The sequence below is a fragment of the Capricornis sumatraensis genome, chromosome 16, assembly GCF_032405125.1.
Source record: "Capricornis sumatraensis isolate serow.1 chromosome 16, serow.2, whole genome shotgun sequence".
Lineage (NCBI taxonomy): Eukaryota > Metazoa > Chordata > Mammalia > Artiodactyla > Bovidae > Capricornis > Capricornis sumatraensis.
Genome location: NC_091084.1, coordinates 51,232,562 through 51,254,920, shown reverse-complemented (window position 1 = coordinate 51,254,920; position 22,359 = coordinate 51,232,562). Strand labels below are relative to the sequence as shown.

The 22,359-nt window shown below is 41.5% G+C and overlaps 2 protein-coding genes across 2 annotated transcripts; both read right to left on the bottom strand.

Annotated features, from left to right (window-relative positions):
* Positions 1 to 6,319: 6,319 nt before the first annotated feature.
* On the bottom strand, positions 6,320 to 7,342 carry LOC138092939 (olfactory receptor 51I2-like). Its single transcript, XM_068989012.1, has one exon. The coding sequence runs from the start codon at positions 7,280 to 7,282 to the stop codon at positions 6,320 to 6,322; it is 963 nt and encodes a 320-aa protein (XP_068845113.1). The 5' UTR covers positions 7,283 to 7,342.
* A 13,976-nt stretch (positions 7,343 to 21,318) lies between these two features.
* LOC138092834 (olfactory receptor 51I2-like) lies at positions 21,319 to 22,359 on the bottom strand. The gene has a single exon (XM_068988881.1). The coding sequence runs from the start codon at positions 22,345 to 22,347 to the stop codon at positions 21,319 to 21,321; it is 1,029 nt and encodes a 342-aa protein (XP_068844982.1). The 5' UTR covers positions 22,348 to 22,359.

The following is a 22,359-nucleotide window of genomic DNA, read 5'->3' as shown; positions in this document are numbered from 1 at the left end:
CCTTAGTTTACAGATCAGGTCTCCAGAAAGATGTGACTTCTTCAATCTGGGCATGCACTGAGAGGATCCAGAATGATAGTAAAGAAAAATCTAATATTGAATCTGAATTCTAAAAATCAAGTCCCATACCTGATCGAGTCCCAGTACAATCAAGTAACTGGTTGTATTTTTTACCAACATGTCTAAAACCTAATGATAATAACAATTTAAATCTTTGCAAACCTCCTATTATATTTCATGTACTGTGCTAGTGTATTGCCTGGCATGAAATTCTCATTTCATTATCAATGTCGTAAATTTCTTTTTAAGGCTGTTTCCCCTCATCCACAATATCGGGCCCTATAAGTCATGTCACTATGACATAATTTTATCTTGCAAAAGTTTACCACCCCTAATATGTTGAGCCCAGGTATGAGCTGAGGACATTTCTCTGTAGGAAAATAGCGATTAGAATTCAGAGAATCTGATCATTGTCTACTTGTTGCCCAAATTGAGGATGTATTGTTATGTGCATTGGGATATAAGAAGAGTGCCTGTTTGGAGAGAGAGAAGGACAATTGAATCAGATACCCAGGGAGAGGCAAGGGTGAGAGCTCATGCAGTCTGATAGAGAGAGGGTCTGAAAGAGTGACTAGCTGCTTTATTCCCCCATGGAGATGGCCTTACACTTCCTGAAACCAGGCATTCCTAAGGTGCCGTATTTTTCTTGCTTTTGACTCTTGTACAAAACATTTTGAGCATAATAAATGGATTGATTTGTGCATAAGAATTTTTGACTGAATTTCTCCATGTCAGAACCAGCAGAGACTTTGGACAAGGCCACCTCCCCCCTCCCATTATACAGATGAGAAAACTGAGACTCAACTCTAGTGGCTGACCTCTGAGTGAACTGCTCCTGTGTTGTAGCCCTTCACATTAAATCCGAGTCTCTCTGACTCCAAATCCAATATTCTTTCCTGCGACTTCTTCAAATGAGAGAAAGTATTTGAAAACTGTCTTAAGCACAAAGCACCACAGGCATGATTTTTGTTATTATTGTGTGATATGTATTTCTTTAAATCTTTCCCTGTATATTATTCCTTTAATCTTCACAATTATCTTGTGATATAAACTCTGAAGGGATTACTATCCCTACTTTAGGGATAATGTAACTGAGATTCAGAGAAGTGGCTTATTTATGCTACTCCCCTGCTTAAAATCTCTCAATCATTCCTAAGTGCAGTCTGATAAAATGCTTGTGATATGATGTTATATGGTGATACTGACCCCTATCATTTCAAACATTTTTTAAAAATTGGGATATAGTTGATTTACAATGTTGTGTTAGTTTCAGGTGTATAGCAAAGTGAATCAGTTATACACATACATATATATACATTCATTTTTAAGATTCTTTTCCCACATAGACGATTACAGAGTGAGTAGAGTTCCTTGTGCTATATAGCAGGCCCTTACTAGTTATCTATTTTATATATAGTAGTGTGTATATGTCAGTCCCAAGCTTCTAGTTTGTCCCTCTCAACCCCACCTGCCTAACTCTCCACCCTTATCACAGAACAGAAAACCTCTTGCTCAGTATTCTTTAACCACACAGACCTTATTTCAGTTTATTAAAAAAGCCAAGTTACTGCTTCACTTTGGGGCTTTCCTGTTCATCCTTCATCCCTCTGTTTGCTTTCTCCTGGGTCACTCCTCTGTCTTTAGATCTTAAATATCATTTTCTCAAGAGACCATTTGGGTTGACCTTCATTAAGTAGGTGCCAAGAGCCATATACCAAACCCATTATGCTCACCCTACACATACTTAGTTTCTTTGATACCACTCCACATATTTTAAAATTTTATGATTGCTTCTTTCCTGGAAATCTTTTGTTCTCTCTCACTGAGACTGTAAGAGCTGGGAATACAACAGCCATATGGTTGTATTTGCTGACACAGAGCTCTTGCATTGTGCAGTGCCTGGAACAGAGCAGATTTTCAGTCAATATTTGCTCGTTTGAATAAATAAATGACAAAATAAATAATCAAGTCTGTAAACTCAATGAAAGGAGAGGAAGGAAAAGAAAACTACTATTCCCCTATCCTCCAAATATTGGGAAAAGGGCTGATTTTAAAGAGGAAGGTAGTTGAGGTCTTATCCTAGGCATTAATGCATTATAGAATTGAAAACATGTTTGATTCATGGATGACTGGGCATAAAAGAAATGCCCAATGAAGGGTCTTGTTAAATTTTTGAAAATGAATTTATAAAAAGAATTAAGGTCAACAATGAATCTCAAGTATTTGGGTCTATCCATACTGCTTTGAGAAGTGTGATGGGGGCCTTCACAGACATGTGTGTACTTCCAACCTTACTATTGCCTAGAATTAAAGCTAATAGATGAATCCGCCACGGGTGTACATGAGTTCCCGATCCTGAACCCCGCTCCCACCTCCTACCCCATATCATCTCTCTGGATCATCCCCGTGGCAGATTCATGTCAGTGTATGGCAAAACCAATACAGTATTGTAAAGTAAAATAAAGCAAAAATAAATATTAAACAAAAAGCGCTAATAGATGTCCTTTTATCAACTTCCTCTATCTGCCCAATATGCCTTACATCTCTGCTCTCCTTCCTTTCATTCAGTCCCTAATTCTATAGTTCATAGTCTCATTATTTCTTTTACAGTTTCTTAGGGTGGATGCTTGGCTGGTATCATTTCTCTTACCTAAACGACCACCTCCTTTTCTGGCAGATTTCTCAAGCTACTTCAATCAGTTCAATTTTCCTAATTTTCCTTTCCACACTGAAATTGGTGTATCCCTACACCACTGAACTTCTTAATCACTTTCTAGGCCAGTCCACCAGTGCCTTTGACTGGAGCTCTTTACTGTCACTTAGGTGTACATCCCTTCAAGGCTTCAGAATCTCTGGGGCAAGCACAGGAGCAGAGACCCTCGGTTCTGCCTCCATGCTTTGTAATTGGTGGAGTAGCAATATCACACAGCAGACAGCAGATACAATGCATTCCAATTTATTTTAATGTAGAGAGTTAGAGTTATGCTGCTATATCATTGAGTTGTGCTGGTTATGTATTGCACAGATTAGAAATTAGTCAAGTTACGATAAACAATGAATTCCCTCTACTCTGAAGCCACATGGTGGGATATATCTAACTTTTTCCACATATATCAATGAAAGACACTGACATTTGGAGAAATCAAGTTTCTAGTGAGGATACAGCATTGAATGATTTAATCTTAATTCTGTTTGTCACATAATACCTTGTTGTTCCAAATAAACTGCACTGTTTGCCACAGACTGTACTAGGTACCAAGCTTACTAAAAATCTGTCAGTTTCTCCTTGTGATCCTCAATTTCCTCAGGAACGGAGACAGATTATCTCTCTTTCTAATTCTGGCATTCTAAGATTGCAAGACCCAGTGTTCCTAAGATAGATTTGTTTTTCACTTCCCTACCTTTTCCTTTTATTGTTTTTTGCCCTCTGATTCTCCTTCCCTTAAGGTTCTCATGCTCCTACACTTTTGTTTTAGCTAAACAACCCTCCCCACGCCCAACCATTCTTTTCCTCCCTTCTGTTTCTTCATTCACATCTCTTAGAAACCCCGTTCAATCATTCAGTCATTTACCTGGAGATTTCTGATTTCTTTCTCCTCTCAGCTAGCTTGAGCCTCCCAAGGACAGCAATTCTGATTTATATTCATAAGGCTCTACTCAGCACAATGTATGGTATATCTTGGGAATTTGGTTGCTGTGATGAACAAGTGAATGAGTGAAAGTCACCAGAGTAATTTGCATACTATGCTTGCGTGTTGCCAAGCGTGCATCTTTCTATTTTTCTAGAATGGTAGCCCAGAAGAGATTTTGGTACCCTTAACCATTACCACTCTGGATCACCAATATAGACGCCAGTCTTAGAAACAGAGCTTAGGATTTTGAGGCCTTCTGTGAGGTAATCCAGGAGGCACAGGAAAAGATTATCCTTGATCTTTCCCTTACACAGAATATGAAACTACCACTGAGGGTACTTAGCGCTCCTGTCTCCATATTTCTCTGCTACCTCTGCCTTCTGTCACTTATCTCCATTTGACTCTTATTTTGAAGGAGGAGAGGGGGAGATAACAGAAGTGTCCTCCAGGACTCTGGACATAGAGAAGGCTCTGAGTCTGGGCCCTGGCTACTTACCCTGGCTGCTTCCCCAGGCTGCTTTGTTGTGCCACTTCTTACATAAACCGGGGAAGACTCTGCAGCCAAGACACTCCTCTTTTGCTGCTTCAGGGGAATGCAGCCCATCTCTAGGGATATCCGGCTTTAGGCCACAGAGAAAGTTTTTTCTGTTGCGCTTCACCCCTGGGATGGGAACATGTGATGAGAGGGTAAGAAAGATGGAGGAGGCTGAAGGGAGCTTTCAGGAGAAAGGGAAACCCTGGTCAATTAGAGACATGGGCCATTAGAACTCTCTGGAATGTAGAGACTCTCTGGTAATCTACCCCAGCCCTCTGTAAAACATGCTTTCAACAAGTTTTGCTGCTTCAAGGGCCCATCTATGCTGTACACGTCATTTTAAAAAGAATACCTTTCTCTTTGCTGGAAAGAGGCAGAGTTAGCCAACACAGAGATGACATTACTTGTGACCAATAACTAAACTGAACACTCAGAAGTAGGTCATGAGGGAAAAAGGAATGCCTATGTCACAGAAGGAAAAATGCTTTTCACCAAAAGAATTTTCAAAAACTGAAGGAGCATGATATTTGGACATGGATATTAAGATCACTGGCCAAGGTCTTGCAGAAGAGACCACAAAGTGGTAAATCTTCTGAATATCCTCATAAAACATATGTACATAGGGGACTTCCCTAGTGGTCCAGTGGTTAAGACTTTATTTTCCAACGTAAGGGGTGTGGGTTCGATCCCTGGTTGGGGAGCTAAGATCTCACTTGCATTGTGGCCAAAAATGCCAAAGCATAAAACAGAAACAATATTGTAACAAATTTAAAAATCCTTTAAAAAATCTTGAAAAATAATAAGAACCCCAAGGGCTGGTCCAACCACAATTCTGGTTACCCATAGGCAAGGCCATCATTAAAATAATTATATATAAAAAAAGACATTTGCACATCATAGAGCAGGAGAAAAGGTGCTCAAATATTAGGCAGCCAGACACATCAGTGAAGCTCTGTGTCCTGTCAGCCTACCCTCTCCAAGGTAAAGGGAAAATTATTTCACCTTGTTCTTCCTACTTCCTCCAAAGAGGCACAGAACCTATTAGTCATCCTTGGGTTTTAGAGAGAGCACTTATACACTTGAAAATAATCATTTGACCCATTTGTCAGGTGCATAACAGGATGTCAGTTTTGAGAGGGACTACCAGACCACCTTACCTGCCTCCTTAGAAACATGTATGTAGGTCAAGAAGAAAGAGAACTGGACATGGAACAATGGACTGTTCCAAATTGGGAAGGGAGTACATCAAGGCTATATATTGTCACCCTGCTTATTTAGCTTGTGAAGAGTACATCATGCGAAATGCTGGGCTAGATGAATCACAAGCTGGAACCAAGATTGCTGGGAGAAATATCAACAATCCCAGACATGCAGATGACACCACCCTAATGGCAGAAATCTGGTTTAAAACTCAGCATTAAAAAAACTTAGATCATGGAATCCTGTCCCATCACTTCATGGCAAATAGATGGGGAAAAAATGGAAACGGGGGCACACTTTATTTTCTTGGGCTCCAAAATCACTGCAGGTGGTAATTGCAGCCACAGAATTAAAAGACACTTGTTCCTTGGAAGAAAATCTATGACAAACCAGGTTCCTCTGTCCATGGGATTCTCCAGGTAAGAATACTAGAGTGGGTTGCCATCCTTTTCTAGGGGATCGTCCCAATCTAGGGCTTGAACCCATGTCTCCTACATTGACAGGAGGATTCTTTACCACTGCGACTGGTGGGCTATAATCCACAGGGTTGCAGAATCAGACACAGCTGAGCATGTACACTTACTTAAACATTTTTCTATGTGTAATTTTTATGTATATTCATAGTTGAGATGTTTGAAGGGAAAGACCATTTGTAAATCATTTCTGTATTCCTTGTACTTAGCATAAGACCAGAAAAAAGTTAGCACTGAAAAAATGTATGTGAAATAATGAGAGAATAAATAAATAAATGAAAGTTTCCCATGATTATCAATCATCTCCTTTCCCAGATGCCCAAAACAGTGCTATGGTGGGACTTGATCTATCCAGGAGTTGAAATTTTGATTTGCCAAACTTTCTTCAAGGCCCCCAATCTTGTAGGCATCTGGCATCATCAACTCTGGCATTTCCTCCTCAGCACCCTGAGCATGGCCTCCCTGATGGGCTTGGACTTGACACTGTAGATGATGGGGTTGAGCACAGGGGGCACCACCAGGTACACGTAGGCAACAAGGGAGTGTAATATGGGGGGAAGGTGTCTCCCAAAACGGTGGATCATGGACACACCTATGACTGGGATGAAGAAAACCAGAACAGCTAAAATATGAGAAACACAAGTGTTGAGGGCCTGGACACGCTCCCTGGGAGAGGCCAGACTGAGGACGGTGGACAGGATGAAAGTGTAGGACAGGACGATGAGCAGGGAATCTATGCCTGCAGTGGACACAACCACCCAGAGCCCATAGAGGATGTTTATGGTGATGTCAGCACAGGCTCTTCTCATCACGTCAGGATGGAAGCAGAATGAATGGGACAAAATGGTCTTATTAGGGCAGAAGTTCAGACGTTTAAGCAGGAAGGGCACTGGGAAGAGAGACAGGGTAGCACGGGCCACAGTGGCCAGCCCAATCCTGATGATGACATTGTTCGTGAGGACAGAGGCATAGCGCAGGGGGTTGGAGATGGCCACAAAGCGGTCAAACGACATGGCCAGGAGCACCGAGGACTCCACCACGGAGAAGAAGTGGAGGAAGAACATCTGGACCAGACAGGCGTTGAAGCCGATGAGCCTGTGATCAAACCAGAGCACAGCCAGCGTGGTGGGCATTGTGGCCAAGGTGAGGCCCACGTCGGTGAGGGCCAGCATGGACAGGAAGTAGTACATGGGCTGGTGCAGGCTGGGGGTGCTCCTCACAGCCAAGAGGATCAGGCAGTTTCCAGCGAGGGCCGCAGTGTACATGGAGGAGAAGGGGATGGAGATCCAGCCATGAATGGCCTCCAGGCCTGGGATGCCAATCATCAGGAAAGCAGGAGGCTGGAAGAAGGAGATGTTATCGAAGGACCAGGAAGGGATCATCCTTAGGGGCCAGATGAGGGCTCCAGAAATTTGTGACTTTTTCAGTCTCAGCAGATAGATAGAAAGACACTGACCACATATCTGTCAAAGAAGACATTTATTTATGCTTTTCATTTATTATTTTTCCTTTTCTCAGCTTTTACTTTGTATTATTAACTCTTCCAGGGATGAGTATACATTAGCCAATGTGTCCTCAAAACAAATGCAGCATGTTGGGGGATAGTTTAAATTTTCCATGGCTGGGTGGGTGCTTGGTTGCTCAGCCATGTCCAACTCTTTACAACCCTTTGGACCCCATGGACCCCAGAGGCCTACCAGCCTCCTCTATCCATGGGATTTCACCGGCAAGAATACTGGAGTATTGCCATTTCCTCCTCCAGGAGAAAATAAATGAGTGAAATAGATTTAGGATTTCTTTCTTTCTAAATATAAATGCTATACTATTTTCACCCTTTACTTGCAGTCAGTGTCTTTTAATATGGAAAAAAGTGATGTTTGTTAACACTCTTCACTAAGTAAGTGAAACTGAAAATCACTCAGTTGTGTCTAACTCTTTGAGAACCCATGGACTGTATAGTCTATGTAATTCTCCAGGCCAGAATACTGGAGTGGATAGCCTTTCCCTTCTCCAGGGGATCTTCCCAACCCAGGGGTCGAACTGAGGTCTCCCGCATTGTAGGTGGGTTCTTTACCAGCTGAGCCACAATGGAATCCCAAGAATACTGGAGTGGGTATCCTGTCACTTCTCCAGTGGATCTCCCCAACCCAGGAATTGAACCGTGGTCTCCTGCATTGCAGGCAGATTCTTTACCAGCTGAGCTACCACAGAAGCCCTTCACTACGTAAAGCACTCTCTAAATGCTCATCATCGTCATCCCTTTGCCCTGATTATTATTGTCATTCCATTGATAGCATATTTTGCATATGTGCTTTCACACAGCACATTATTTTTTACCTTGTTGGTAGATAAGAGACACATTTTAGCTAAGGTAAAAAGAAAGAAATTCTTAAGTCCATGAAAGGAGGAGAAAACTACAGCTTTCACCTGACTCAGCTATTAGAGCTTGAGATCGTTTTGTATTTGGAGGGTCTGAGTACAATCCCAGGACATTGTCTTCTAATCAATACCCAGTAATGATAAATTCCTAGGCTGAATGTCATATTAAGTACTCAGAAAGTTAAATGAAGAGATGCTTGCCGGAAGCCAGTGTGAGGAATCCCGCCCGTGACAAGGTCATGAGGAAGGAAGCTGACATACGCAAGGCGTGCTCAGACTTCAGGGACCCCTCTGGATATTCCTAAGCATGTACCCCAGCAAAAATCTGCCAGCTTTTGTGCTCTGCTTTTCCACTTTTCTGATATTCTCTGGAAAAAAGTCAATTCAGGGTTTTAGTCTTCTGCATTTGAAAGGGATGTTTCAGTTAAACCCCTCTGATAGCTCTCTAGTCTGCCTAACAGGTTCCCCAGACCTCTTACAGCTTGTGAATTGCTTACAGCCCCCCAACCGCGAGAGGCACAAAGCTTACAGCTTGTGAATTGCTTACAGCCCCCAACCGCGAGAGACATCTTAAAGATACAGAGCCTTTTCTAAAGAGTTAAAAATTATATTAGTAGAGGGTTTTCACTGTTGATTCAAGGATTGCTGCCAGACCTCCTTATTCTTTATCTTTTAGGCACCTGGAAGGATGTTAATGTAAGCAGGATGTAGAAAAAGATACATAGTAGTTTTGATGTTAGCAACACTAGACTTTTGAGTTAATTGCTTCTCTTTTGCTGTAAATCACTGTACTCCCTCTAATTGTTATAAGTTGCTGTATCCTTGCTGTGTAAGAATGTAACTTTATTTAGTGCTTTCTGAGAGTGGCACCAGACCTTGGGAAAATCAACACAAATAAGTCTTGTGGTTGACAAACCCTTATCAGAAAAAAGGCTGTAAAATGTTAAATTGGCCCTTTTGGCTGGAAGATGATGTAAATTACCTAAGACTTGTGTATACAATTAGGTATGCAGAGAAAAAAGCCTGGTTTTGATAAGAGTCTGGACTGCTAACGCTGCATAACTTTGTGTTACCCATTGATCTCCATGTTTTACCAAAAGTATAAAAGGCCTTCTGAACAATAAAGGATGGACCAGATTCTCAGACCAGTTTCTCGGACTAGTCTCGGCCTGGTTTCTTGGGAATCTGGCTCCCCCCGTGTCTCTCTCTCTCTCTCTTTTTCTCTCCCTTTTCTTCCCTCTGCTCTTTACTTTAATTTCAGGCTGAATTTCCATCTGGGGCGCGGAGGCTCGCCAGGTCTACTTATTTGCCCTGGTTATTAAGATCCGCGAGAAAGGGAGCTTAAGGCGAGGCACCCTTAGATATTCAAGCGGGCACCGGTGGCCCAACGTAGATGGTGCAAATTCCTTGTCTGGAATTTTATTGGTCTTCCGCGTAAACCAAGCTATTCAGCCCTCTTTCTCCACTTAATCTTCCTACTGCACTACAGTTTCTTAATCTAATCTTATATTAATAAATAAACAAGTCTTTCCACGCCAACGCCGTCCACCCTTCGAATTCCCTGGATCCACCGGGGCTGGACCCCGGCAGATGCTTGATTCTCACCAGGTCACTAAGAGCACTTAAGTATTTGGGATCTATCTCTGCTTTGCCCAGAGAATATCTGTCTGGGTCTTTGGATGCCCTTATAATCCATTGCTTTACAGGAATCATTCCCTCACTGCTTTCATTGAGCATTCCCTACCACTGTTTCCACTTTTCCCCATCTATTTTCCATGAAGTGGTGGGACCGGATGCCATGATCTTTGTTTTTTGAATGTTGAGTTTTAAGCCAGCTTTTTCACTCTCCTCTTTCACATTCATCAAGGCGCTCATTAGTTCCTCTTAAATTTCTGCCATTAAAGTATTATCATCTGCATATCTGAGGTTGTTGATATTTCTCCCAGCAATCTTGATTCCAGCTTGTGCTTCATACAGTCTGGCATTTCACATGTTGTACTCGGCATATAAGTTAAATAAGCAGGGTGACAATATACAGCCTTGACGTACTCCTTTCCCAAAGTTGATTCAGTCCATTGTTCCATGTCTAGTTTTAACTGTTGCTTCTTGACCTGCATACAGGTTTCTCAGGAGGCAGGTAAGATGGTCTAATATTCCCATCTTTTGAAGAATTTTCTACAGTTTGCTGTGATCCATATAGTCAAATGCTTTAGTGTGGTCAGTGAAGAAGTGGATGTTTTTCTGGAATTCTCTTGCTTTTTTTTTTATAATCCAATGGATGTTGGCAATTTGATCTCTGGTTCCTCTGCCTTTTCTAAAGCCAGCTTGAACATCTCGAAGTTTTTGGTTCACATACTATTGAAGCCTAGCTTGGAGGATTTTGAGCATTACCTTGCTAGTATGTGAGATGAGTGCAATTGTGCTACAGTTTGAACATTCTTTGGCATTGCCTTTCTTTGGGATTGGAATGAAAACTGACCTTTTCCAGTCCTGTGGCCACTGCTGAAGTTTCCAAATTTGCTGGCATATTGAGTGCAGCACTTTTACAGCATCATCTTTTTGGATTCGAAATAGCTTAACTCAAATTCCTAGTAATTTTATATTTTTTATGGATTATACTCCATACAAAGTTATTATAAAATAAGACTATATCCTTATATCTTACTTTATACCTAGTAGTTTGTACCTCTTAATCCCCTTCACCTATTTTGCCCCTTTCCCCAGCTCTCTTCCCTCCTATAACTTTTAAGGAATTTTAATAAAAACAATAAGGCAATGTTTAAAAAAGAAGGGAGAGGCTTGGTGAGTTCCCTTGCTGCTGCTGCTACTAAGTCGCTTCAGTCGTGTCCAACTCTGTGCGACCTCATAGACAGCAGCCCACCAGGCTCCCCCGTCCCTGGGATTCTCCAGGCAAGAACACTGGAGTGGGTTGCCATTTCCTTCTCCAATGCATGAAAGTGAAAAGTGAAAGGGAAGTTGCTCAGTCATATCTGACTCTGTGCAACCCCATAGATGGCAGCCCACCAGGCTCCTCCATCCATGGGATTTTCCATGCAAGAGTACTGGAGTGGGGTGACATTGCCTTCTCTGGAGTTCCCCTAGGGTACGCTGGAAATGAACCCAATATTAAATTCTGGCCTATTTGGCTTACACACTTTCAGGGGTCATACACCACCTGTATTGAAAATGGGCTGTGCTAGATATGGAACATTTGTTAAGTGTGGGGTTGGCAGGATTAGATTATCAAGAAAACCTTGTTCTCTTCTAGTATGCCATAGTGACAAGATTTGAGGTTGTGCAGTTGAAGCCCCTTCCTGTTTCTCCAAAAATCTTCTTTTTAATCCATTCTGTGACTCTTTGGCTCCTTCTTACAAAGAATTAAAATTTTCTGTTTATTGTGTTAATCATCTCCTGGCTACTGCTTTTCTTTTTCCTAATCCAGGACACATTTCCTCAAGAATCTCATTCATTCTCAGTGTTTTGATAATTTCACAAATTTCTCCCAAGAGTAATCGATGAATGAAGGATAAAATAATAGCTGAATGAAGACACCCTAAATTTTATAATCCAGTTCTCCTTCACTGTGGGGCTTCTCTGATAGCTCATTTGGGAAAGAATCTGCCTGCAATACAGGAAACCCCAGTTTGATTCCTGGGTTGGAAAGATACCCTGGAGAAGGAACAGGCTACCCACTCCAGTATTCTGACCTGGAGAATTCCATGGTCTGTATAATCCATGGGGTCGTAAAGAGTTGGACATGACTGAGCAACTTTCGCTTTCACTTTTCCCTCCACTGCAACCCTTAACACAGCACGTCCTAGGTGGATTTGTTCACAAATTAAAGTATAAATTTTGTATATATTAAAAACCAGTGGCACCTTCAGATTAATACAATTACTATTTATTATTATCAAATTTTATTTAGGTTTACTTAGGATCAACTCAGGAAATACCCTCTGTCATTGGTAACATAAATGATGACATGATAACAGAAGGTGAATTCTGAGCTGTTCATTTAACTTGCGGGAATTTGAGGATTAATTTTATGTCAGATTAGTGTCACAAATCTCTTTTTTCCATTCTGCATTAACTGATCTATTATTGGGTTATTCACAAATCCCTTGTCTTAGAACTTGTTTTTGTCCACAGTTCATAGGTAGATCCCATGCAGCTGTGGATATTTGTGTGACCTATTGCTCTTGGCTGTGGTGGAAGGATCCAAATGGTAATTTAAGCTGAACTTTCAGGAAATTTAGAGCACAGGGAGTAAAATGATAGGATACCAGTTAAGACTAGTTGCCAAACCCAGGAGCAACTCCAGTGCTATCACAAGAATTTCTCCCTTGCATCCTGATCATGACCTTTCTATCCCCTTTTGTGAATATTACAGTGTCATGAGGAGCCTTATAGTAGAAAAGGATTCTCTGTGGTGAAACAAAAGAAAAGCTTTATTTTCTGTTCTTTTACTAATATGCCTATTTTAGTAACCAATTTCTATAAACATGTTTCTTACTTCCCATGAGGTTTGGAAGTGTTATAATAAATCACTTTAACCTGGAAACAGACCAGGTTAGTTCTTCTATTATTATCTCCAGGACACTAAAGAGTCAAAGATATTATGAATTACAGCTCTTCTCCCCCAAGGAATTCAAGCACTTCCACTTTAGCATTCTAGGTTTCCATTAGCTTGTGACTGGATGTGTCTGGGAACGTCAAATTGTCTACAGACAAAAAGCTGAATCCACCATACTTTCTCCACTTGACCTCAAAGCCAAATGCTTTTCTATTTTAAAAATTTTCTACAAAAAAGAAAACCATGGTAATTATGATGGTATAATCATTTTGTAATAGATGAGTCTTTTATAAAAGGCTCTTCTTACTCAGAAAAATGGAAACAAAAATCTCATAGTGAGAGTATAGACACCAAGAAAATGTTCAGATCACCCACAGGACAGGTGGGATTTCTCTTATACTGACGCCTTACTTAGAGAAACAAAAGTGTACTCATCTGCTTGGACACAGAGCCTGGGTTTCTGAATAATCATATGAATTAGGAAATCATTGTGTTCAGAAAGTAGTTCTTTACTTCTCCCCTACCTGGGGGGTGGGGTGGGGGGGGGTGGACCTGCCATTTATGGAAGGTCCTTTCCTTCCTGCTCCTGGCATCTACTCATCCTCCAGCTCACTGGCTCCTCAAGACAGAAACTGACAGAGAGGGATCTCAGGCTCTCTAACTAGGTCCTCATCCTTCTAAATAGTGTAGAAAGGGTTCTATCTGGTCCCCAGGTTACTCACACTGCTTGTTGTTGCAGTCTTCTCTACTGCTCCACATTCTGAAGGAGCCCAGAAAAACTCTGCAATTAAGATCCTACTTTATACCACTGACTGGGTGCCTTAGTGAGTCACTGCTCCCCAGGGATGGCCCTGCCACCGGTGACAGAGTATAGTCTCTGCTTAGTCTTTCCTGGGGAATTGACAACATGCAGGACACATGTGTTTGGATGAAAACTTTTAAAAAATGGTTTATTTGAGCAACTGAATTGTGGAGGAGAGGGCTAGAATCATCATCTTTTCTAAGTTGATCCAAATAGTATTGGTGAGGATATGGAGTGCTGGGAGCCAGCACGGGAGATCCCACCGATGACAAGGTCATGCGGAGTGAGTGACCTCAAGGCAAGGTGAGTCAGGTCTCCAGGGGTCCTCTGTCTGAGCATCTACCCCGAAACCAAAATCTGTCTGTTTACTGTCTGCTATACTATACTCTTCTGACATTACAGGGGGCTATCCCCGACCACCTTTCTCTGGAAAAAGTTAACTTAGAGCTCCAACTGGTCTCCTGCATATGAAAGGAATGTTTCAGCTCAAATCCCTCTGATGGCTCTCTAACTTGACTGACAGGTTCCCCTGGACTTTCACAACTTGTGATTGTTTATAACCCCCCAACTGTAAGAGGAACGAAGCTTAAAACATCTTAAATATATAGAGCCTTCTAGAGCTAAGAATTAGTTTGGTGAAGGGTTTCATTGTTGAGTTAGTGTTTGCTGCCAGGCCTCCATATCCTTTATCTTTTAGGCACCTGGGAGGATGTTAATCAATGTAAACGGGATGCAGAAACAGGAATATAGTAGTTTTGATGTTAGCAATACTAGACTTTTGAGTTAATGAATTTTCTCTTTGTTATAAATCACTGTATTTGTCTTTCCTTGTTATAAATTTTTGTGTCCTTGCTATGTAGGAATCTAACTTTATTTAATGCTTTCTGAGAGTGGCACCAGATTTTGGAAAAGAACAACACTATTAAGGCAAATAAGTTTTCTGGTTGACAGACCCTTATCAGAAAAAGGCCGTAAAATGTTAATAGGCCTCCTGGCCAGAAGATGATGTAAATCACCTAAGACTTGTGTATACAGCTAGGTATGCAGAGAAAAAGCCTGGTCTCAATAAGAGTCAGGGCTGCTGACGCTGCATAATTTTGTATTATCCCTTGATCTCTATGTACAACCAAAAGTATAAAATGCTTTCCTGAACAATAAAGGATGGACCAGTTTCTCAGACCAGCTTCTCAAACTGGTTTCTTGGAAATCAGGCTCCCCCCGTGTCGACTCTCTCTCTCTCTCTTTCTCCCTCTCCCTCCCTCTCCTTTTTAGGCTGATCCTTTGGATCGTGGAGGCTCACCACGTCTACTTACTTCCTGCCTACTTACTGCCCTGGCTTCTAAGACCCACACAAGAGGGAGCCCAAGGTGGGGCATCCTCTGCTATTCAAGCGGGCGCTGGTGGCCTACATAGATGGTGCAAACCTCTTGTCTTGAAGTTTTATTGGTTTTCCATGTAAACCAAGGAATACAGCCTCTTTCCTCCTCTAAATTTCCCACTACACTATTCTTTCCTAATCTCTATATTTCTAATTAAATAGTCCTTTTCCAGGCGCCAACTCTGTCCCCGCTTCGAATTCCCTGGATCCACCGGGGCTGGACTCTGGCAGTGGAGAAATTAGAAACCTTGTACACTTGGTGATACTGTAAACTGGTGCAGCTGCTATGAAAAACAGTATGGACTTAACTAAAAAATTAAATTTGCAACTACTGTATCATCCAGCAGTTCTACTTCTGAGTATATACTCAAAGAACTGACATCAGGATCTAAAAGATATCTGAAATATCACCTTAAGAAAATATTTATGTTTCCAGATGTTAAACTAAATCCTGCTTAAATTTACCCACTCCCCAATTTTTTGCCAGGATAGCTGCCAGTAAAGAAAGTGCCTACCGGAGTGGTCTCTGGGATGACTTTGGAACAAAGGTATTTCTATCCCAGAGACACAAAATTTTACAAGGTGAGGCAGACAGAGTGATATACTAAAATGTAGAGGCTCTAATATTATAATCTCAGGCAATGGCAAATGGTCAGAGGAAGGCCATTCTTGAGCAAGTAGGTATACATTTGGAGCAACAAGGATGTCCATTGGATCCACAGCTGTGAAGAGCTGTAACGCTAGCTTTCATTGCATGAGATTTGATGTAAATTTAATAAGTAGTTGTTGAATAAATACATGAATAAACTTCAGTGCATTTATTTAGGAGTTGTGATTCATAAATAGGTTTATTCAAGCAGTATTCCTGAAGCCACCTTTGGTCTAATCTCTTTTCTGGATAATGAAGACATTCAATGTGAATCAGGTTTCACTGTTGCCTTCCAGAAACTGTCAGTATAAAGCATGTTTCAACAGCAAGTGGTAAGAGTTCTAAGAGTGGTGTGTATAGGCTACAAAAGGAGTAGCAGAGAGAAGATCACAGACCCAGAGGACAGGACCTTTCATCTCCTCCAGAGGAAGAAGAGTCTTCTAATTGAGACAGTGAGAGTAAGAGTTGGGGACTTTAGCAGTAAAGGAGCTGGAGGCCCTCCCCCCAGGGACGCACAGCTGTGGGCCAGGCCTCTGCTGCCTACATTTGAAGGTAAGCTAGGGGAGGGGAACGAGACCCTGCATCCAGAGATCTCCATTTCTGAAGAGATTCTGTAGGCCCTATGCTGCTGATACATTCTCTCACTGTGTTCATTCATCCATCCATTAAAACATTATGCATTGAGTGGGAAGCATTTTTTATCCATAATTATAATACAGTGTGTCAAGTATTACAACTGAAGGAGACATTGGGTGCTCAGTGATCACTGTTGAACTTTCTGATTTGGCTTGGGGTGGGTGGGAGTTCATGAAGTCCCAATTACAGTTTTGAGTAAAATCATATTCTAGTCAAGAGGAGGTATGATTATTTTGCTGCCTCTGAATTCTAATTCAGCATCCCTAACATGCATACCCAAGCTCAGTCTTAGGATCTCCTCAGTATCTAATAATTATCTAAGAGGCTGTCCTATCTCTCTTGAAATATAGGACCATGGGCATGAGGGTCTCTCTGTCTCTCTCTTTATATGTATGTATGTGTATATATATATATATATATATATATATATATATATATATATATATGTATGTATGTATGTATATATACACACACATATGTATGTATAAGATATGCTCCACTCACACTTCCTCATTTTTATAAATTTAAAATGTCTGCAGGAGTCAAAAGAATATTCTTCTTTTAAAAAATATTTATTTTATTTGGAGGCTAATTACTTTACAATATTGTATTGGTTTTGTCATATATTGACATGAATCTGCCATGGGTGTACATGTGTTCCCTATTCTGAACCCACCTCCCACCTCTCTCCCCATCCCAGTCCTCTGGGTCATCCCAGTGCACCAGCCCCGAGCACCCTGTATCATGCATCAAACCTGGACTGGCGATTCATTACACATATCATAATATACATGTTTCAATGCCATTCCCCCAAATCATCCCACCCTTGCCCTCCCCCACAGAGTCCAAAACACTGCTGTATACATCTGTGTCTCTTTTGCTGTCTTGTATACAGGGTTCGATACTTGTATTCCAATCACCTAGATTAGCAACATTTTTAACACTGTTTTCTGTCTCTCTTTCCTGCCTTCACTCTCATATATGCACTCATACACATTTATTTTGATAACTCATTTGAAAATAAATTATAGCTATTTTAACCCTTCTTAAAAAATATGAAGTATGTACTTCCTAAAAATAGATTTTCCTACCTAATCACAAAAATATTTTTAAACCTAGGCAAATCATACCAGCCTAATACTATTGTGATCACTCACCTAGAGCCAGACACCCTGGAATGTGAAGTCAAGTGGGCCTTATGAAGCATCACCAAGAACAAAGCTAGTGGAGGTGATGGAATTACAGTTGAGGTATTTCAAATCCTAAAAGATGATGCTGTGAAAGTGCTGCACTCAATATGCCAGCAAATTTGGAAAACTCAGCAGTGGCCACAGGACTGGAAAATGTCAGTTTTCATTCCAAACCCAAACAAAGGCAATGCCAAAGAATGTTCAAACTACCACACAATTGCACTCATCTCACACGCTAGTAAAGTAATACTCAAAATTCTCCAAGCTAGCATTCAACCGTGAACTTCCAGATGTGAACCATGAACTTCCAGATGTTCAAGCTGGCTTTAGAAAAGGCAGAGGAACCAGAGATCAAATTGCCCACATCCATTGGATCATAAAAAGCAAGAGAGTTCCAGAGAAACATCTATTTCTGCTTTATTGACTATGCCAAAACCTTTGACTGTGTGGATCACAACAAACTGTGGACAATTCTGAAAGATGGGAATACCAGACCACCTTTTGAGAAATTTGTATGCAACAGGAAGCAACAGTTAGGACTGGACATGGAACAACAGACTGGTTCCAAATTGGGAAAGGAGTATGTCAGGCTGAATATTGTCACTCTGCTTAACTTCTATGCAGAGTACATCATGAGAAACGCTGGGGTGGAAGAAGCACAAGCTGGAATCAAGATTGCCAGGAGAAACATCAACAACCTCAGATATGCAGATGACACCACCTTTATGGCAGAAAGTGAAGAAGAACTAAAGAGCCTTTTGATGAAAGTGAAAGGAGAGTGAAACAGTTGGCTTAAAACAACATTCAGAAAACTAAGATCATGGTACTGGTCCCATCACTTCATGGCAAATATATGGGGAAACAATGGAAACAGTGACAGACTTTATTTTTTTGGGCTCCAAAATCACGGCAGATGGTGACTGCCTCCATGAAATTAAAAGATGCTTGCCCCTTGGAAGAAAAGTTATGACCAACCTAGACAGCATATTGAAAAACAGAGACATTACTTTGCCAACAAATGTCCGTTTAGTCAAAGCTATGGTTTTTTCAGTGGTCATGTGTGGATGTGAGAGTTGAACTACAAAAAAAGCTGAGCCCTGAAGAACTGATGCTGCTGAATTGTGGTGTTGGAGAAGACTCTTGAGAGTCCCTTGGACTGCAAGGAGATCCAGTCAGTCCATCCTAAAGGAAATCAGTGCTGAATATTCATTGGAAGGACTGATGCTGAAGTTGAAGCTCCAATACTTCGGCCACCTTATGCGAAGAACTGACTCATTTGAAAAGACTCTGATGCTGGGAAAGATTAAAGGCAGGAGGAGAAGGGCACAACAGAGGATGAGATGGTTGGATGGCACCATCACCTCTAAGGACATGAGTTTGCATAAACTCCAGGAGTTGGGGATGGACAGGGAGGCCTGTCATGCTGCTGCTGTCCATGGGGTTGCAAAGAATCAGACATGACTGAGCGACGGAACTGAAGTGTACTAAATACTAGTACTTGTATACAACACATATTTGAATTCCGTGATTGTCCTAATAATGGCTAATTAATGCTAGCATTGGTTTTTATGCCCCTTTGATCTCTTTTAATTTAGATTAAGTCCCTGACATAACTTTTATAACCCCATATTTTGAAAACTATCCCAGGCTACTAGTTTGTGTGTGTGTGTGTGTGTGTGTGTGTGTGTATGTTAGTGTAGGTATGCGTGTGTGTGGTGCTTTCCATATTTATTGTTTCCCTGGTTATTCCTCAGAGTTAGATTCAGGTTGAGCATTTTTGGTAGGACTTTTACATATGAGATTTTGTGTCCTTATTCATATCAAAAGGCACATAAGGTCAGATTACATCTTATTGGTTAACCTAAATTTGATCATTTGCTTAAGATATTATTGACAGTCTCTTTATTGTTGAAACAGATTTATCTTTTTTTATTTAGTAAGTAAGTTGTGCAATGTACTTTGAAACTGTGTGAATATTGTATCTGAACATCCTTTAAGCATTGGTTGATTATTTAAAACACATTAAAAACTGCAAAGAGGTTATCTTATAAATCAATACTTCTGCATTTGTTTCATGACCTTCTATAAAAAGAGTTTCTTCTTTTCTCCCTCTTCATTTTGAATATCACTGGGGACTCATACTTTTCTTAAAGAATTCTATTTTCTATAATCAATTGCTGTTAAAATTATTTTTAATGTTCTAATTGACTTACATTTGGTCACTGGAGAAGGCAATGGCACCCCACTCCAGTACTCTTGCATGGAAAATCCCATGGACGGAGGAGCCTGGTAGGCTGCAGTCCATGGGGTCGCTGAGAGTTAGACACGACTCAGTGACTTCACTTTCAATTTTCACTTTCATGCATGGGAGAAGGAAATGGCAACCCACTCCAATGTTCTTGCCTGGAGAATCCCAGGGACGGCGGAGCCTGGTGGGCTGCCATTTCTGGGGTTGCACAGAGTCAGACACGACTGAAGTGACTTAGCAGCAGCAGCAGCCTTTTTGAATGAATTTCTGTGTGTGTGTGTTTTAATGCTCCTATTGACTTTGTATTTTTTTATTGCTTCAGACATAAACTATTTCATCTCACTTTGTGTACTCCCTGCTCATACCTGGATACCTGGAATTAGCCACTACTCCAAGAATCCTAGGTTTTATGTAGTGGTGAATGGTATTTAGAAGCAAATAGATACTAGTCTTGCTCATTGATGCCAGGTACTTTCAGAAGACATAGAAGAGAAATGTGGAGATGAAATTAAATAAAAGAAAATTACATCTATTAAAAACAAATTATTGACTTAGCTTTAGTTTACATTCTTTTTTCTAGACTGTTAAACAACTTCTTAAATGTTTTCCTTGCACTCTTTTTCTCCTCTATGTTCACCTTACTAATTCGTGATACACAGTAAAGCCTCTACAACTTTTTACATTGCAGTAGCCTTTCCAAGGCTGACTTTTAAACAAAGAATGAAGACCAAATGGTCCAATCAGATCTGAAAAGTTAAAGAGGTCTCACCACTGCCTGTCATTTCCAGCTCATCTCCAGTTCTCCGTCCAACACCTAACACATTATGCTGAGCCATACCTAACCACTCACTTTTTCACATCAACCAGATAACTCCATGCCTCAGTTTTATCATTTTTTATATTCTTTTCCATTTATTAGGTATGACCTCCCATTGCCTACATTTTCTGCCTATAAGCTCCTACTCATCTTTCAGCATCCTTCTTCCCTGACTCCTAGCTCATTTCCTTCTGTCAAGGCAGCAAATCCACTTCTAGGCTTCTATACCAGTTTGTGTGAACCTCTCACAGCCTTATTATGTATTATTATAATTGTGTGTTTAGAAGCTGCTACCTTTCAAAGTAGGGAAGAGATTACATATGGTTCATTTAAATGTTTCATATAACAAACATAGATTCTAGCATAAATAAACACTAAATTAAAAAAATGAATTTAATGAGTGGAGTAAACAATTAGAACTGAGGAAGTCCCTGGTGGTCCAGTGGTTAGGACTTGGCACTCTCACTGCTGGAGCTCCAGGTTTCATTCGTGGTTGGGGAATTAAGATCCTGAAAGCGATGCAGCACAGAGAAAAATAACAAATAAATAAACAAATCAAATGTGAAGCCACAAAGACTTAAGAAGGAATCAGGACTGCATTTCACCCATATGTATGAGGGTGATTTGCTTGTTATTCTCTTGATAATGTTTCTGGGTCAGGGCTCAGAAAAATGGGCTTTCTGGACATAGATTATGACTGTTTGACTGTGTTTTCCCTCAGATTCTGAGGTTATTTCTTGATTTCATCAGCCTTTCCTCTTCTCCCTCAGCACCCTGAGCATGGCCTCCCTGATGGGCTTGGACTTGACACTGTAGATTACGGGGTTGAGCACAGGGGGCACCACCAGGTACACATAGGCAACAAGGGCATGTACTATGGGGGGAAGGTGTCTCCCAAAACGGTGGATCATGGACACACCTATGACTGGGATGAAGAAAACCAGAACAGCTAAAATATGAGAAACACAAGTGTTGAGGGCCCGGATATGCTCCCTGGGAGAGGCCAGACTCATCACTGTATGAAGAATAAGGGTATAGGACAGCACAATAAGCAAGGAGTCTATTCCCACTGTGGACAGAACCACATACAGCCCATAAATGATATTGACAGTAATGTCAGCACAGGCTCGTTTCATGACATCTGCATGGAAACAGAATGAGTGGGACAGGAGGATCTTGCCAGGGCAAAAGTTCAGTCTCTTTAGTAAGAAGGGCAATGGGAAGAGGGACACAGTGGCTCGGGCCACAATGGCCAGCCCAATCCTGATGATGACATTGTTCGTGAGGACAGAGGCATAGCGCAGGGGGTTGGAGATGGCCACAAAGCGGTCAAACGACATGGCCAGGAGCACCGAGGACTCCACCACGGAGAAGAAGTGGAGGAAGAACATCTGGACCAGACAGGCGTTGAAGCCGATGAGCCGATGGTCAAACCAGAGCCCAGCCAGCGTGGTGGGCATTGTGGCCAAGGTGAGGCCCACGTCGGTGAGGGCCAGCATGGACAGGAAGTAGTACATGGGCTGGTGCAGGCTGGGGGTGCTCCTCACAGCCAAGAGGATCAGGCAGTTTCCAGCGAGGGCCGCAGTGTACATGGAGGAGAAGGGGATGGAGATCCAGCCATGAATGGCCTCCAGGCCTGGGATGCCAATCATCAGGAAAGCAGGAGGCTGGAAGAAGCAGATGTTGGCAAAGGACCAGGAAGCAAGCATCTTGGGAAGGCAGTTGAGGTCTCCAGAAATTTGTGACCTTTTCAATCTGGGCAGACACAAAGACATTGACCCTACACC

Excerpts from the sequence above, each read along its gene's own strand:
- LOC138092939 (XM_068989012.1), bottom strand. The coding sequence starts at position 7,282 with ATGATCCCTTCCTGGTCCTTCGATAACATCTCCTTCTTCCAGCCTCCT.
- LOC138092834 (XM_068988881.1), bottom strand. The coding sequence starts at position 22,347 with ATGTCTTTGTGTCTGCCCAGATTGAAAAGGTCACAAATTTCTGGAGAC.